Here is a 17774-nt window from a genome sequence, read left to right as displayed (position 1 = left end):
TCAGCGTGGCCGTAATGACGGCAGAGTTAAGGGCCATGTGGCCGGCTGAGGCTGTGCGCCTGGGTTTGAGTGTGAGATTAGTGGGTCCTGTCTGGGATCTGGGCGGTCATTTTTGCTGAGTGATAACATGCACCAGCATAACGCCATTCCCTTAAATTGAGTTTGGCCGAGCCCATCCACGGAGCTTAGTAGAGCCTCGGGCCCCTGGTTAACACTCATGCGGGGGCCGTTAAGCCAGCCTGGCTTCTGCTGCCGCCGCCCTGCGAGACGGAGGCCTGTAAGCCGGCCAGGAGCTTCCCTGGATATTTCCAGTCCGAGATTTATGTGGGTCAGCTGTGAAACAAAGGGCCGTGCTTTTTGAAGTGCATGGAGAAAGGCTGAGTGAGGGCCTGCCAAAGCCCCCAGTGGGATTAGGGTGTCTGCAGCCACGCCTGACGAAGGAATCCTCCAGCTCGGGGGGGGGCGCCCCGACCGCAGGGCTTAATTGTGCACTCAAGGCCCCCACCCTACATACTCTGAACTCACACTGCTTGTTTATTCCTGTCTCTCATGTGATACCTGATTGGAATGCAGCACGCTGACCCCCCCGCTACATTAGGATTGGACCTGATGCTGGTCCTATGTCGTGCAGGTGTGGAGAGACCCCCTGCCTGCCCCCTCATTAGGAAGCAGGCCGCCTTTCTTGGCCGCTGCTCTTCAGCTCTGCAATCTGCCTCTGCTCCCTGCTGGTCTCAGACCATTAAAAATGGCAAAATGCCCTAACTTTCTGTACCTTCCCAACCCTCTTCCCCGCATAAGCAGGCCTGTGTGGAACTGTTTCAGGAATTTTAACTTGCTTTTGACACACTAGGGCATTAGGGATGTTGTTTGGGGGGGGGGGGGTGGTTTAAAAAGGCCAGAGGGTCAGGGATTCCCCTGGACTAGACCTGGGATAAGTAATCTCTCAGGTTCCCCCCTTAGAGCCGCCGTCTCCTGGCAAATCACAGACGGCCTCCGCGGTGTTCATTTTAATAATCATACTTAATTGATCTCTTTTCGCCTACTCCATCTTGCTCTCCACGACACACAGACATACAGGTGAGAGCAAGCTTGGCAGCGGAGGGCAGCCATCTGCAGCGGTGCCCTGTAGTCGTGTGACCATTCTGCCGAGGCCCGGCTCGAGTTGGCGACCTTCCAATGGGAGGCGCAGAGGCTTAGCTGAACCGCACGTTGCTTATTTCCGCATTTAGGTTTGTTCACCTGTCGTTAGTATGACCCTGTTCATGCTGTTTGGGGTCTTCGTTAGCCTCTCAATCCCGCTGTCCCCTAATATAACTAGGACATTAGCCTGTTACGGCCTTCACTTCAAAGTCCGTGATTCTTTCATAAGCAATGAGTGTGGCATAGTCTCCCCTTTAAATAACATACTTAAATTGTCTTTTTTTTATGTATTGGGGAGGCATATTGAGCTCAGGCAACCAACGCAGCTGAAAATGTAGGCCTGACATCTAGCTATTCGGAGGACTAATTTCTCTTTGAAGCTATAAGCCTCCTAGAGAACAAAGCCTGGGGCCTCGTGGACCCCGAGGATCTGCACGTGGGTCTCGGGGAAAGGAAGCACCGAAACAAAAAGAGCATAAAAGCTCCACTGATACATTGGAAGCGCCCCTCCGCCCCCGCCCTCCGGCATGTGAGAGTGTCACGTTTGGTGTCCCCCCCCCAAATAGTTCCCTTCTGTCTGCTTTCATGTTTGTGTTATTGAGACATGTATCAGTCGTGTATAATACATTATCGGTGCCTGTTGCGCGTTCTTTGTGAAGCACACCTGACCAAACCCTGCGTTTCCTTCGTGTGAGGATTTCAGACGGTATTCGCACCGCAAAAAATCCTTGTGCTCGGGTTTTTGCTCATTCCGGAACCCCAGGAATAAACCGGCGAAGCAATTTCAGTGTCAAACTTAACCCCCCCCCTCCCTTTTTTTTTAGTGCGATAGACGGTGAGGTCATAACCTCAGTGCGGGAGCATCCTGATTGGAGGAGGAGGTATCTTTTGAGAAATGAAATGGTAATCAGGCTGGAGATACAGCTCGAGATCGCGCTCCTTTGAATGATTTATTCTTTTTGGTAGCATTCCTGCACTGAGCAGTCATTTATACGGGCGCGGGTGACACTCCATACTCCTGCTACCTTGGAGCGATTTCACCTTCTCTATCTGCGATTTAATTGTGGATGAGATCAGTGGAGCAGGGCTCTGTCCATCAGACCTTCCCGGCGTGTGTGAATCAGGCCTGCAGAACATCTCGTCTAATCGCACATCCGTATCTAGCTCCGGAGGTCCTCGAGTTGAGGAGACTCGGTTAGGAGGGTGTGGAGTTGGCACCGTGTCACCCTGCATTGGCTGTTTAAAAAGGGGGCGTGGCTATGGGTGGTTGGGGCGTGGCTATGGTGGGGTGGGCGTGGCCACTGAACCAGATCAGTTGCCCACTTATAATAGACATAAGCTAAATTTAACCAGATTTAACCCCCTTCCAGTTGACACCTTTTGCCTTTGACAGTCGTGTGTTATCACCAGACCCAAATTGCCACCCCTTCAGGGTTCCACCATGGGTCTAAAAGGGCGTAGCAGGGTGTGTCGTGACGATCTGATGAAGCGCAGAGGCAAATGGAAAATTGAGTGCAGCGGCGTCCTGCTCCCTTCTGTCACGATCACTTTTCTCACATAAGTACATGTGTCAGAATGAATCTTTTCTTTCTTTCCTCTCTGGATCCTGGTGCACTTGGTGGGGGGGGGGGGGGGGGTCATGTCTGGGAGATGGCAGGGATTTCATGCCCAGACACGCTGTCTCATCACCAAGTGCCTTTCTGCCTTCTCTCCATTGTCACGGTCTGCTGTAGTGTTGCATTGAGTCTGGGTGTAGATGCTGAAATCTGGACGTGCACACGGTCCCCTGCTGAGGTTGGGGGTGGGGAGGGAGGCACTGGACCATATTTAGGGGGCAGGGCAATGCTGCTGTAATATGGTTCACAAAGGTGCCCTCAAGCTTACTTGCGGTCTCCAGGTCAGGATCATATCGTAAGATATCATAAGATTACAGTCGACTAAAACTACAGTTGATTTAGCGGACTAAAATTAAAAGTATAATGTTTAAAGTTTCCCTTCGATTTCTCAAATCATTACAAGTCATTACAGTATGTTCACCAAGATGAAATGAAACCAATGTTCAAAGGAATTGTGTTAAGGTCTGACTGTGCAGTACCCAAATACACAGATTTCACTCTTATTTGAAACACAAGCATATGTTTATTTACCCGGAAACTGAATACTGTAAAATCAGTAGTGCTATTAGTGCAAAAATAAAATCACTTCAAAGAAAAAGTGCATACGCTATAATGCCGCCAGGTCTGCTCTCTCTGAATATTAAAATAGAAATATTAAAATAAACATCTGTAGATGTAGCTTATTGGTGATTTCATGTTCATTCCAGTTTCACTGTTTAACAACTGTATAAAGTAATGTTATTAGTTATAAATCAATGAAACAAAAAAAAGTATGTTTTTAGGATTGCCAAATCTCAAGCACGACTCTCGCGCTTTCAGACTCACGCGCTTTCAGACTCACGCAGAACATCTTACGGCGAATCTACATGATACCATTATAATCCTAAAATTAGCTACGTCAAACGTGTATTTCTACGGTTAAATACAAAGCAGACTTTTTACATGGTAAGAACTGTTACATACGTGTGCCGACATCTCGGCCCGAAAATCTCACTTCAGCCAGCTGGCCGAAGTTGGCAAACCCGCGTTTTATTGGAAATGAAAAGTAAAAGGTGCTGCGTTCGCCTGAAATGGCTTGTCATTCCGTTTGCGTTGTTACGCCAACATATATAAAGCTAATATGACGAAAAAGATGTCACGTTTTAAAATGCTATAATATGACCGCCCATATCCTACTCTAATAGCGGTTTGAAGTGATAAGGTTGTATGTAGTTTTATTATATTAATACGAGACTTGAACCACACTTAGACCGGTGTGGGATTGTTGAAACCAATACTTAAATCTATGAACACTAAAATATATGACATAAACACGACTGTATTAAGGTTTTACGGCTTAATTTCAGCACGTTATTTAAACATGCGCAATTTTCACATTTCATTCATTTTCTCTTATTTTGAAATGCAGCCCTACTTCTATTTAGTAAATGAGAAAATACTATACGTATCGGCAGTAATTCACATATGTTCAGTTCTATGTCACGTAACAATAAATATTGTCAAGAGGTTTTTGAATTGTACTGAAGTCATTTGATTTGACAGTCAGGTATTGATTACACGCAACGTTAACAGGCTACTTACATATATATCACACTAAATATTTGGACATTATGATCTTCCGGACCATTGCATCAAGAAATTCTTTCTAACTGGACCGCTTTACATTTTAGTTGAATACCCTTGTATGCGAACGTTAGATCTGATTGTATCTTGTCTCTGGCAAACATTTTTGCCTCGTTTTATTCGTTGACGAAAGTGGTCAGCACACGTCATAGTCTTCATAGGCCTCGCAAAATCATGTTTATTTAGTTATCGTCTCGTTTTAGTCTGAAATCGTTAACGATAATTATAACATTTTTTTCTATGAAATTAACACTAGGTGTAACCATTAATACACCCCGTCTCCCTCCAGTATACAGCCAGTACAAACGGTCATATAACTATTAAAGAAATGCTCCTTCACTGTACCATGATGGCGCCCCCTGGTGACGGCCAGGCTGCTCGTCACTGAGCTCATACCGATTCCAGGTGAATCTGCCAGGGAGATTGGTCCTAATCGCGTGGTGTCACTTTATCAGAATGGAGATGGATTGGGCCCAATCATTGACTGGCTGTACTTTAAGTGGCCCGTGCAGGGATCTGCACCAGGTGATCATCCATCATGGTTAGATGCCCATGGGGGCGGGGGGGAGGGGGGGGGGGTTCTAGGTGTGTCTCTGATGCTGCTCATATGATGTGTGAGTTTGGGAGAGACCTGCTGTTTTTAACGCTCAGACGATTGGTGCATTTCCTGTTTCACTCTCCTATTCTGTCGGGGTGGTACATGGTGGACAGGCTCGTGGAACATCTCTGGGGGAGTCTTGGGGGCGTTTCTGCAGGCATCTTGGGAGCATCCCTGGGGGCAGATTTTGGGCGTCTCCAGGGGCATCTGGGAGGCGTCTCTGGGGGCATCTTGAGGGTGTCTCCGGGGGCAGATTTTGGGTGTCTCCAGGGGCATCTGGGGGGGGCGTCTCTTTGGGGCATCTTGAGGGTGACTCAGGGGGCAGATTTTGGGTGTCTCCAGGGGCATCTGGGGGGGCGTCTCTAGGGGGCATCTTGAGGGTGACTCAGGGGGCAGAGTTTGGGCGTCTCCGGGGGCATCTGAGGGGCGTCTCTGGGGGCAGATTTTGGGCGTCTCCGGGGGCATCTGAGGGGCGTCTCTGGGGGCGTCTCGGAGTGCTACCTCTGGCTTGAGTCCCGTTTCCATCCAGCTGCCCGTCACCCCTGTCCTCCATATTTCAACCCCAGCTTAAGAGGAGCCCAGCAGGAACTCTGGGGCTGTTTCCTCGTGTTTTAAAGACCTCCCCCTACCACCCACCCAGGATTAAGCATGTGAGGTTTTCAATTTATGTTAACCTGTGTTTTAACCAGGGTAGATTTGTTCAGCAGTGCCGTCAGTGGTGAGGGCCTTGTTTTTTTTTTTTTTTTGGGGGGGGGGGGGGGGGGATTTCCTCATTGGACCTTGAGCAAGACCCTTAGCCCCCAATTGCTCCAGGGCCTGACTGACCCTGGTCTCTCATTTGTACGTTATTTTAGATAAAAGTGTTTGATAGTTAAATGTAAATGGTAAAGGAAGCTTCCTGAGAGCCTCAGATCTTTCTCACCCCCGTTCTTTGCGTTTGTCTTGCATTCCTCTTCAGATCCTTAAACGACCTCTTCCTGCATCCATGCCATTCCCAAAAGGCACGCTTGCCGTCCTTGTCAGGATCGAATGCGTCGTCTCCCCCAGTATGGAAAATGCTGACGTTTCAACTTTTAAGTCCGTCTTCATATTTGCACTGCAACGTGAGACTGATTAATTACATCTGCTCTGCGGCTCATCGCTCCCACGTCGACCGTGCCACACATTTATCTTCCTAATGCATTTTGGGCTTCCCCTTTATTGACAGGATTGGCCAACCCTTGAATTGTTAAATGTTAATGTTACGACTCGTTAACGTTACGACTCAAATGTCAACAAAGTGGCGGTTAGTGGTCTGTGGATACTTTCGGACTGTGAAATAGTGGGTCTCGGTGAGTTGGCCTCGATTTTATGTCGATTCGACACCCCATCCCAGTAAATTTAAAGTAGTACACATAGTTTAACCACAGGGGCTGGGAACATTTGCACACTGTGAACTTATGCATTTGTAGTGCAGTGTGGCTGTAACATAAAAAGGTTGCTGGTTAAATAAATGGTTCAGATGAAGGCCTCTCCTCTTTTAATATAGCTAATGTCAGGCAAAGCTTTGGACAGAGGATTTTCGTATAAAGTCCTGTCCCAAACAGTAGTTAGAGGACAATCAGCGTGTGAAGGACCACACATGACGCGGAAGTACAGTCCTTCTGATCCATCGCTTAAATTAAATACGTGTAGAGAAATGAGGGAATAAAATAAATCTTGTGTTTATTGCTATTATAAAGACCACTCAGTCATAGCGCTTATGTGCTCCGTTTTGGGGAAGGAAGTTTTTACGGTGCAGTTTACTGCACTGTTACTCGTTTATTACACTGGTTTTAACTGCAAATACGAGACTGGCCAAAACTGGGATTTTACTGAAGTTCCTCAAAGGCTCCGCCTCGTCATGCCTGCAGGGTTTTGTGGTACAAACACGGCGAGGATGCGGAGCAGCTGGAGGTGGTCCCGGTGTCCTTGCATTCAGAGGAAAAAGCCCCCCCCCGCCTCCCCGCCAGACTTTCCAGCTTTCCGGAGTAAATATTTCGGGATGGGGGTCTGGCCACAGAAGGCCTTGGGATTGCCCAGTTTATAATCGAACAGTGTGAATATGCCGGAGCAGGAAGATGCGATCCCTGCATCCCATGGGTCCACTGTTCTCCTTTCTCCCTCCCTGGCCTGAACACGTTATCCATGGGAATCTCGCTCTCGACTTCTTCATTGCCCCAGATCGATGGGAGCCCGCGGCATGCTGCGCCGGATAATGATATTGAGATTGACTGTTTAAATCCTTTCTCGAAGTTCAAAGCCCCACCTCCCCCCCCCCCCCCCTCCCCATCACAGGCAGTGCGGTCGCACATGGGGGGCGCTGTTGAGAGGGGCTTGGCAGACTCCAGCAGCTGCGGCGTAATGGTCCCCCAGCCCCGAATGGGCTTTGGAGGTGGGATTTATGTTGTGGAGGTGGAGGGAGGGGGGGAACGGATTTTAAACTACCTGGGATTGCTCTGTCTGCGGGGATGCGGGAAATCGCGATGTTCGTTAGAACGAGTGCTGCAGTCCAGGCTTATTGGACAGGAATGGTGTGGCTGTTAGTTCCAGGCATCCCCCCCTCCCCCTCCAGTGGGTGAAGAGGATAATAACACAAGCACGAGATCAGCAGTGGCTTGGCATTATCTGCCGAATAACCCATGGCAGACGGAGCCCGTAGGCCCAGCGTCTCTGCAGACGTGGCCTGTGGGGAAGGCCGTCAGATTTCAAGGACAAACAGGATGGGCATTCAGCCGACGCGGCTGCGCTCTGAGCCAACCAGCTGTTCTGTTTGTGGGAGGAAACAGGCTGATGCTGGAGAGGAAGCCTGGTTCTGGGACTGAGAGGCGGTTCCGGGAACCTCTCTCCAGAGAGGAGGCCTCTCTGCCCTGCTGGTTTGTGTTGTACATGCTGGGCCTGCAGATGAAGAATCCTAATGCTAATTCTGAAGCCAACCCTAAGCCTACTGTGACACCAACCTTAACTCTACCATAATCCTAAATCTACTGTAATGCCAAGCCCAGCTCTACCATGTCATTAACTCTGCCGTAACACCAACCCTAACTACCGTATCGCCAAACCTACAGTGACACCGACCCTAATGCTACTGTAACGCCAACCCTAACCCTTCCATGACGCTAGCCCTAACTCTACCGTAACACCAGCCCTAACATTTCTGTAATGCTACCATAATACCAATTGAACCTGTCCTTTCCTATAGCTTTAATGCTTAACCTATCGCTGACCCTAACCCTAATAACAATCCTAATCCCGTCCTTATCCATATTTTAGTGGTAAACTTAATCATAGCCAGGCCCCAACTGGCCATCTGGCATGGTGGGTTTTTTAAGGTTCCCAAAGTCAGGGACAGATTTTTAATCCTAATGCTGCCCTTATATCAATAAGCGTAGCAGCTCTGAGCCCCTATGGCTGGCAGGACCTGGGCTGGTATGGGATGGTCCTTGGAAAAGAATGAGATCTTGAGATCCTGAGGTGCTGATGATGTTGTTTTATTGGTTTGGTTAATGAAAGGGTGTGTGCAGAATTGCATACTTGTTTGCTGTGTAATAGGTGGAGTGTAAGTGATGTAAGCAGTAAGGTACCATTCGCCTGCCATCTCATCCAGAGTGGCATACTACACTCTGCGAAATTCCCACATGTGCAACCAATGGACGCTATGCTATCCCACAAGGTTACTGGAGCTTGCTCAGAAATTTTTGTAAAGATTGTTGAGTACAGATTTAAATAGAAAACAATGGGGGCGTTACTGTGGTGCTGTGTTTAGCACTGTTGCCTCACACCTCTGGGACCCGGGTTTGAGTCTCCATCTGGGTTACATGTGTGTGGAGTTTGCATGTTCTCCCCATGTCGTCGTGGGGTTTCCTCCGGGTACTCCGGTTTCCCCTCATAGTCCAAAAACATGCTGAGGCTAATTGGAGTTACTAAATTGCCCATAGGGGTGCATGTGTGAGTGGATGGTGTGTGAATGTGCCCTGCGATGGGCTGGCCCCCCATCCTGGGTTACTCCCTGCCTCATGCCTGTTGCTTCCGGGATAGGCTCCAGACCCCCCACGATCCAGTAGGATAAGCAGTTTGGAAAATGGATGGGTGGATGGACAATGGGGGTCAAGGCTTCGGCATTGGTCAACGTCTGGGTCAGGTGATTTGGGAGGCGTACGTATGTATGTATGTATATAGTACATATTTCTTTGAAGGTCGAATAGTCAGCCTGTAAACATATTCAGTACCTGCTGTGCAAGTATACGATTCAGACGCATCCTAAGAGCTCTCACTCCCTACTTCAGATATTTTATTGTCTTCAGTAGCGTTGTGACAGTGTGGCGTGATGGCTGTGGAGGAGGACAGCCTGAACAATTGCACTTCGCATGGTTTAAAGCAGTACTGTAGTTTTGTCATAATATATGGAAGGAGACACATGACTGCTGCTCTACTCTGCGTAGAATATCTAGACGTTGACATGATTACAGCACTGCCCGGAATATCTAGAATGTGACATGATTACTACTCTGCGCAGAATATAAGGCAATATGGTTACTGCTCTGGTCTGGGTAGAATATCTAGATAAAATATTTAATGGTCATCTTAGGGCTTACTGCCGCAGATCTGCAAACCCAACTAGCACTATTTATTTTTTTCTTCTTCAGCACAAGAGCACAACGCAGAAAGCTTTTAAAGAGAAACGCCTGACTTTAGCCGAAATTGCTTTCATAATTTAGGTGGGGGGGGGGGGGGGAGGCCCGATTCAGGCTGCTGGCTCAATGCATTAAAAACCGATGGATTTTTTTTTTAAATGCTCTGCATGTCGGATGATCATCTTAAGGCTTCATGGAGGAATCGGCCCAAATTGTAAATAACACATATTCCTTTGCTGGGGTTTGGGCCTGTGTTTGTTTTGCAGGGAAAGCTAACCGCTGACATGAAGGGCATATCGATTGTGGGGATGGGGAGTGGTGCTGCCCCCCCCCCACCCCAAGCCCATCCTTGAACAGAGCAAAAAGCTGAAGTGCTTTTCGGTGTTTTATTAGGGTGTCTATTAAAGTAACCGTCCGCGCTGCTTAAATTTACCGCTTCCTGGACACTGGCATTGAAGGCATCCTTGGCAGAGCTGCTTTTCCGTGTTTGTGGGTTCCCTTGTTTGTGGGGCTTTACTTATAGAAAAATGTCCTGAGGACAGAAGAAATGATTGGTTCAGAGTGGTAACCAATCAGATTGTGAAAGAGGAGGTGGGTTCAAGCAACTAGAAGAGTCAGGACATAAAGATCTGATTTGGTTGGTCCTGCCTCTTCTAGTTGCTTGGATCCACCCCCTCTACAATCTGATTGGTTATCTTTCTGAACCATTTTTCCTTCTACCCTCAGAATATTTCTGTGTAAGTAAAACTTCCATGAGCGTCCTCTGTCCACTGAAAAAAGCAGCCCTCCACGTATAATTTAAAGTGTGATTTTTTTTTTTTTTTTAATGTGTTCATCAGCACATGTATTATTGATTTTTGCCATGTGTATCGCCCCCCCCCCCCCCCACCCTGCTGCGAGGTTGCCCAGGGTTCCTTCCGCAGTCTAGACCCCGGAGATTTATCGACGTGCTGCTAAGCTTGAGTTTGATAGTGTCACAGGGTCCAGTATCAGCAGAGGACCTATCGGGGAAAGGCCTTTTCTTTGTGGTCCAATGAAAGTTAGTTTTACAAGTCAGGCTTTGTGCGGGCTCATGTAATTGGTTATTTGCATGTTTAACTTTTGGCATGTCCTACGACTGGTAAAGCAAGGGTAGAAAGAAATTATGAAAGTCTTAAGTATAGCTCTGACCTTGGGATACGGAAGGAGATCGGAGATCCGGAACTTAGCCAGATGAAGGATGGAAGTGTGCACAGCTGACGCTTGTTTAGACGCAGACGCGTCGCGCGGGAATCGTAACCCCGGAGTGGCGTGACGGGTGCTCGTGATTGGCGGCACGAGATGCCTGTGATGGAGGGCGCCTCCACAGGGGGATTTAAACCTGTCACTTCCTTCCTGGGTAATTATTTAAATAAAACTAACAAGCGTTTCCAATTAGCGAGGAAGGACAGCTCGTTGAGCTGGAAAAGATCTCTCTCTTTTTATTCCCCCCTCCCCCCCCCCCAGGATTCTCCATCATTATGGATATCGCTAAGATAGTTAAGCCCACAGGTTTGTGCGTATCGATGCTATCGGGGCAGGATTAGAGCAGCAGTGAGCCCCCTTTTATAATAAATAACGCGTACACTGCATTGGCAGGTCCCAGCCATCCTGCTGACTCAGAATACACCACACGCCTGCTATTGATTTGGGGGGGGGGGACAGTCTCTTTATCCCTTTGCTCTGGGGGGCCCATGGACCTCGGCTGGTGGGCCCCTGGCAGTAGGATCCAGCCAAATAGAGAAACAAGGCCATCCATCGGCCTCGCTGGACTCCAATCGATTTAACCGGGTTACTTCTGCCGCTGCTGGGTTTAATTTGAGGTAAAATAAGTAGCTGGAGCCTTGTGTGAATTCCGTCTGGAATATCCTGGATGCGGCAGGAGAGAGGACTAGAGATGCCCAATATATTGACTGACGTATCGGCAATGGCCGACGTTCGTCAAAAATCAAGACATCGTCATTGTTCCGATGTGTCAGTCTTTACCGATATTTAAACGTTATCAGTATTTACAGTTGACAGCACTGGCACAACTACTAAAATAATGGAGTTGATTATGGCCCACTGTGTGCTTTGAATTCATTATTAAATGCGGCCCACAGTTCGAGCTTTCGTTGTCCACTGAGAATGACGTCATTGTGCAAATCCGCACCATTTGAACATGGTTCAGAAGTTAGCCGGTTATCACAGTTATCGATTATTAGTGATATTTCGCGAAAACAAATCGGTTAACAGTATCAGGAGACTTTCCACATGGCTGCACCACTGACATCATCACACATCGTCACAAAGACCACTGACGTAGAACCATGCCGCTCGCGAACTGCGTGAAATATAAGTAGAGTCTTCCTTCGCAACTGCTTCGCTAATAAAAGTGATACAATCTTCACGGCACGATGTGAACAATGAATGAAACGTAAACAGTCATTATCATTCCGCACAACAGACTTGTGTCATTAATGCTTGTCCAGAAGAGAAATGGATCACTAGCCTGATCTTAATTAGCTACATTAATTAGCTTTATTTTTCTGTCTGGGAAGCCAAATCGACCAGAGTCGCGTAGCTGCTTGAAACGGCCCTTTAATTCGGAATGTCGTCTCGCGAATGACTGACGCGTCAGTGAAAATAAAGGGACGCGGCTCAGAGCCTTTGTGTCAGCGTCGTTGCCAGTATACAGGTGATGACAGATTCGTTTTGGCGTGCAAAAATAACTGCGTAAATTACATGGCCCCCACACGCATGGGCCCTGACAAGGTGACAAACTGTTTGTGGCATATCTAAATACATTCTGTGCTGCTTTTTTGAGGGAATCACATAGCGTCCAGTTGCCGGAGGAGAATTCCCCCCATGGGAGCTTTGACGAAGAGGTTTCCTGACTATGCTGGAATATAAAGGATGAATTTTTATATGGGATCAATGCATTGATATCGACTCGGATGGAAGGTGGCCTGCGAGTGGTTGCCATGGCGCTTCATCATTCCCCGTGGCCTTTGTCTGCTAGCTTACTTAGAACAATAGATACAATGCATTATCACATTTCATAATAATGGAATCTGTATCTTCATTTGCCATTTGTACGAGTACTGGTACATTGGAATTCATTCGTTTTTGTATTACCCATCTTCCTCTCCTATGTGAGAGTGAAGCTCGGGGTCTGAGTGCTGACTGTATATCTGACACCTCTGGACCATTTTGAAGGATTCTAAGGCCTTGCTTAAGGGTCCGATGGCGATGTGATTCTTCCGCCAAGCCTGGGATTTGAACCGGAAACCTTCTGATTGTAGGCACAGAGGCCCCACCCACCACTCACCAAACTTGAATTATAGATATTGTCCTGCGATGTAAGACACCGGGTGTGTTTCCACTCAGCTTGACTGACGGATGGCACGTGCCCAGCGAGTGAATTCACCAGGCTCTTGCACGCGCCCATCCAGACTCGTCACGAACCTTAATAATGAAGTTACGCCCGCGGATGACAGGCGGCTGATGAGAGAGGTGACATCTGCCCCATGACTGGGGGAACTCTGATAGCGCAGTCCTGCCTGTTTCTGGTTGATTTGCTCATTCGAAACTCGACAGTTAAGTTGTTTCTGACTGCCGCACTTGTCACCGCGTGGACAGATTGCCGATGACTGCAGTGAAAGTGGTCTGCGGTTCTCTCCCACGTTCCTCCTCACTCGCGTTTCGTGGAGACCCTGTATGCTGTCGTTACCAAACTGCCATTGACTGGGATCTCCCTGAGCTTGGTGACTGTTCAGTGACGCTCTCTCTGCTTTGGCCACAGGTGACTGTGACTTTGAGAAGTCTTACACCACGTGTGGATATAGTCAAAGCAAAGATGACGACTTCGACTGGGAGCAGGCCAACACCAAAGAGCGGCCGTCACCCGACCCCTGGATGCCTTCAGGTTGGTTCCTTTATCATTTTTACCCCTCTCATTGGTCGGTTCTCTCTCCTTCTTCCTTACATTCTTAACATGGACCGGCGCTGGGAAGAGGGAACCTCAAAGATGCAGAAGAACCTCTCGTTCACCAAAAAGGAAGCACGTAACTTGTGGTGCCCTGTGCTTTTTACGTCTCTGTGGCTTACTCCCCTGCTTGGACACCTTGAGTGTGAGTCTAGGAGCTACAAAAGTGAGGATGGCTGAGAAAATGAGAAGGCTTGTAACAGTACAGTGTGCTGAAGTCAGGCTCTGCTGCTACTGCAAAGTAATGAGTTTGGCTTTGGGGACGATGCACAGAATATTGTATGCAGTCAGCCATCGGCTTGTGAAAACCAATATTTGTCTTATTGTTGTACCTGATTCAATAGAAAGGGCAATTTCACAGCAGTGTAATTTAATTCATTTGAATCGCACTCGAAGTGAAAACGAACACTGTTTTTCATAACCAACAGGTCCAGCGGCTTTAAAATGGTTGCCGCATATGCAGGGGCCTTTAGATGGGCCCCAGTCCGGCCCTCATGACCGCCGCACCGCTAGAATGCATCTGGAATCACTTGTGAGGAAAGTGTAATTCAGTCTGTCGATCCTCTGCCACATTTTTATGCGATAAATACTACAGTGTGGCACAATGACACCGTTTCCCTGGAAATGTGACCTTTTCAGGACAGCCGGATTGCATGCTGGGACGTGTGTGTGTCTGTGTTCGTGTGGGTCATGTATATATTGCATTGTGGGGACCGAGTGTTCCCATAATGTGATTAAAAACCTATTATTTTGGCGTTGTGGGGATCAAAAAGGTGGTCCATACAAGGGGAAACTCAATTTTATAAAAATCTGTGACAGCAATCAAAAGCTAAAAATGCCAAAAGATTTTGTATTTTGTTTGGTTATTTATGGTTATGATTTGGGCTGGGTGGGGGTTAAGGGTGCTGTTGTTGGGATTAGTGTTTCCCCGTAGAAATAAATGGAGTCCCCACAAAGATTTGAATGCAATCATGTGTAGTGGTGTCTGCGTGTGCTTTTGCATGTATGATTTAGTGTCTGCATTTTCAGAGATGGAAGCTGAATCGCTTCATGAAGTACCTCTAAAGTCCACTTTAATTAAAGAATTCTTTCCATTACTCGTGTATCGAGATCCATTAAAATGTTTTCCCTGCATTTTGTATTCGCTTTACGATCCGGCGGCCCGACGTCGCGTTGATTGCTTTGCATTTGGTTTGAAATTAAGAGATATCACTGCCACGCTGCGGACAGTGCCTGAGGAATTAGATTAATGGAAAAACACTTTTTCGCATAACAAAGGTAATGCTGTAGACTAATGGATATTGTTTTCCTTTTAAATCTGATGGCTAATCACGCACGGGGAGATCACGCCCGGCCCCGCCGACAGAAGTAGAATTAATTAGGCAGACGCTGCTAATTTCAGATGAGCTGCACAGGAGAGTTCAATGTGCACGCTGCTTGTTGAGGAGAAATTACCTGTCGGGGGGGCAGTGTTTACGTTTCGGCAGGAATTGATTTATGTTGGTACACAAGGAGAGCTGCAAAGGTCAGCGTGCGGCTTGACAACCGTCTCTGACCTACAAATTCCACCCACCGGCGCGGCAGTGCCCTCCGGGGGGAGCACGTCAGCCTAAAGACCCACATTTGCATGGAAATGCGCTGGTGTTTTCTCCCTGGGGGGGGGGTGCGCATGCCGGTGTTTCTTCTCTGCATTGGAGTAGAGACAATTAGTTGCGAACACTTCCCTTGGTGCCGTTATGGGTGCCGGGTATTCCTGGGAAAGCCAGACCATGGCACGGGCAGGGAAAATGTATTGGACCGGAAAGGCTGCCGGGTGGTACCCCTAAGCCTCGCCATTTTACCGCCTTTATTTATATCCGAGGCAGCGTCGGAGTTCTCTCAGGGCCTCCATGACAGCTGGAAAGGTCGCTACTTCCTCTAGGGTGTGGGATTTATAGTCCTGCATACTGGGGGAAAACCGTTCTCCATGTATTGGTCACTCTGATAATGAACTGGTTCATCTCTGCTGGTTCGTCTGACATTCCGGGTGGGGATCAGAGGGAGTTTAGTATGCGTTTGCATGAGAATGTGCGTAAGCCTGTTCACATGACATGCTATCGCACCGTGAGTCACTGGGTCATGGTTCCAGGCGTGTGGTTTATTAGAGGAAGGAGGAGGGATGGAATGGGCGCTGGGGGGTGATGGGGAAACATGAAAATTAGAGGTGCCTATTCGGTGGGCGGGGCGGGGGGGGGGGGTGATTGATTTTTAGTTTGTTTGATTCTGTGTTTATTGTAGGCTTTTTTTCCATCATATTGCATTTACGATTCAGATCACCCATTTGTCCGCGATGTCTTAGTTATTCTGTGTGTCTATGTCTGTAGTTCCAGGTGCTTTAATCTTGTTAGAGAATGCTGTTGCAGTGTTTCGCAAATAAAAAATCCCCCAGATTCCAGGTTAGGCCGCTGACGGGAGTATGACGGCGCGTTGAAATGTACCTGGAAGCTCAGAATTTTAAATAAACTGGTTTGGTATCGGGAGTCCGTCGCGAATGTGAAGTTCGTTCCTCCTCGTTCTGATGTGTGGGGGGGGGGGGGGGAGCAGGAGCTCTTGCAGATATGGAATGAGTCGTTGGCAGGAAAGGAACAGAGACCTTAGTGACAGATAAGTGCAGACGTTTATGAATTCATGCCTGGGGAGGGTGCTGTAATTGATTGACTGAAGGCGAGCCAAGTGAGAAGCGTGCAGACATTCACATCTCCTTAATAATCGCTTGTCAAACACCGAGCTGACAAGTATTACTTTGCAGGAAAGGGAACGAGTTTAAGTGGCATTATTAGAGTGGGGGGGGGGGAGTGGGGGGGTGGGGGGTGGTTGGGACTCATGCCGCAGTCGTCAGGCCATAGGGAGCGTAACCTGGTGGGATTAACAGATCCTATATCTGGCCCTGTGGAGAGTGAGACCCCCCCCCCCCCTTCCGTTAATATGGCCGTGTGGCCCCTTAAATCTGAACGAAGGGATCCTTTCAGCACCCTGAATAATAAGCTGTCGCGGTATTATGTAATTGTCAGTGTGACACTTAAATCCATTTAGGGGCAGGGACCAGCGCTGCCGTGATTATAGGTTGAGCCGCGTGGCCATCGTTCCGGCCCGCCGATTCCCGTCACGCCGCCGTTAACCTCTGACCCCTGTCCGCAGCACCGTCCCCATGCACTGATGACTCGTGGCCAGGTGTCCCTCGTCGCGATGTGAATTAACGTGTTCCGGTCGGTAAGCCTGCGAAAAAACACAAAACGCATTGGATCCGCAGAGCTGTCATGGCGGAGGATGGGAGGGGCAAGGGGGGGGGGGGCTATGGTGCTTTGAAGTTGTACCACTGTGCCTGTGAGCTATTAGTGCTGCCTCTGTGGGTGGCCCCTCGTCACACGTGTCGAATTGGAGTCGGGCAGCCGTCCTCTCAGGGAGCCTTACGTAAGGGCTTTGGGTCGCGGTGCCGCGTGTGGGCTCGTCCCATGTAATCATCACGCCTTCATGCCACGAGAGGGGAGATGTTTCAGTAACGACTTTGACGTCCCCGAAACCCTTAGCTGCGCATCTCTCCGAACGGCGCATCTCCGGCGGAGCGTGGGCTGGGCCGTCGTCGCCCACAGCCTGCTGTTCGCCGAGCTGTGCCTGAAACAGGCCGCACTTAATCTTAAACACAGCTGTTAATTTCGTGACGTTTCTCACGCCTCTCTCGTCCTCATCATCGTACACAGCCTGATATTGTTATTGAAGGAATCCTGGTTTCTTGCCCAAGGCTAGATCGACATTCCTTTTGAGATCTATCTTTTCTGGATCTTCCTTCTCCAGATCTCTCTTCTGGGTCCCGTTCTGTTTTAGATCCCTTACTCCTCTGGATCCTTTCAGGGGGTATCTTTCTTCCCTGGGTCATTTTCCTCTCTGGATCTTTCTTTTCCAGACCTATCCTCTCTGGATCCGTTTCTTCTGGATCTTTTCCCCTTGGTGCCTTTCCTCTCTCGAGCTTTCTTCTCTAGATCATTGCTCTCTAGAGATTTCCTCTCCGAATCTTTTCCCTATGGGTCATTTTCCTCCAGACCTTTCTTTTCTGGATCTTTACTCTCTGGATCTGTTGGTCTCCTAAGCTCTGTGCCCCGTCTTCTCACCCTGGGCCACCCTGG

General features: G+C 48.5%; 1 protein-coding gene across 6 annotated transcripts in view; it reads left to right on the top strand.

Annotated features, from left to right (window-relative positions):
- The window catches only part of LOC125725299 (receptor-type tyrosine-protein phosphatase mu-like), a 149579-nt gene that overhangs the window by 20739 nt on the left and 111066 nt on the right, over positions 1–17774 (top strand). For all 6 annotated transcript variants that reach the window (XM_049002132.1, XM_049002130.1, XM_049002127.1 and 3 more), the window contains exon 2: positions 13432–13554. In XM_049002132.1, coding sequence (XP_048858089.1) covers positions 13432–13554 — 123 coding nt within the window. The remainder of the gene's footprint in view (positions 1–13431; positions 13555–17774) is intronic.

Source organism: Brienomyrus brachyistius, unplaced genomic scaffold, assembly GCF_023856365.1.
Source record: "Brienomyrus brachyistius isolate T26 unplaced genomic scaffold, BBRACH_0.4 scaffold64, whole genome shotgun sequence".
Lineage (NCBI taxonomy): Eukaryota > Metazoa > Chordata > Actinopteri > Osteoglossiformes > Mormyridae > Brienomyrus > Brienomyrus brachyistius.
This window is presented reverse-complemented; position numbering and strand designations above follow the sequence as displayed.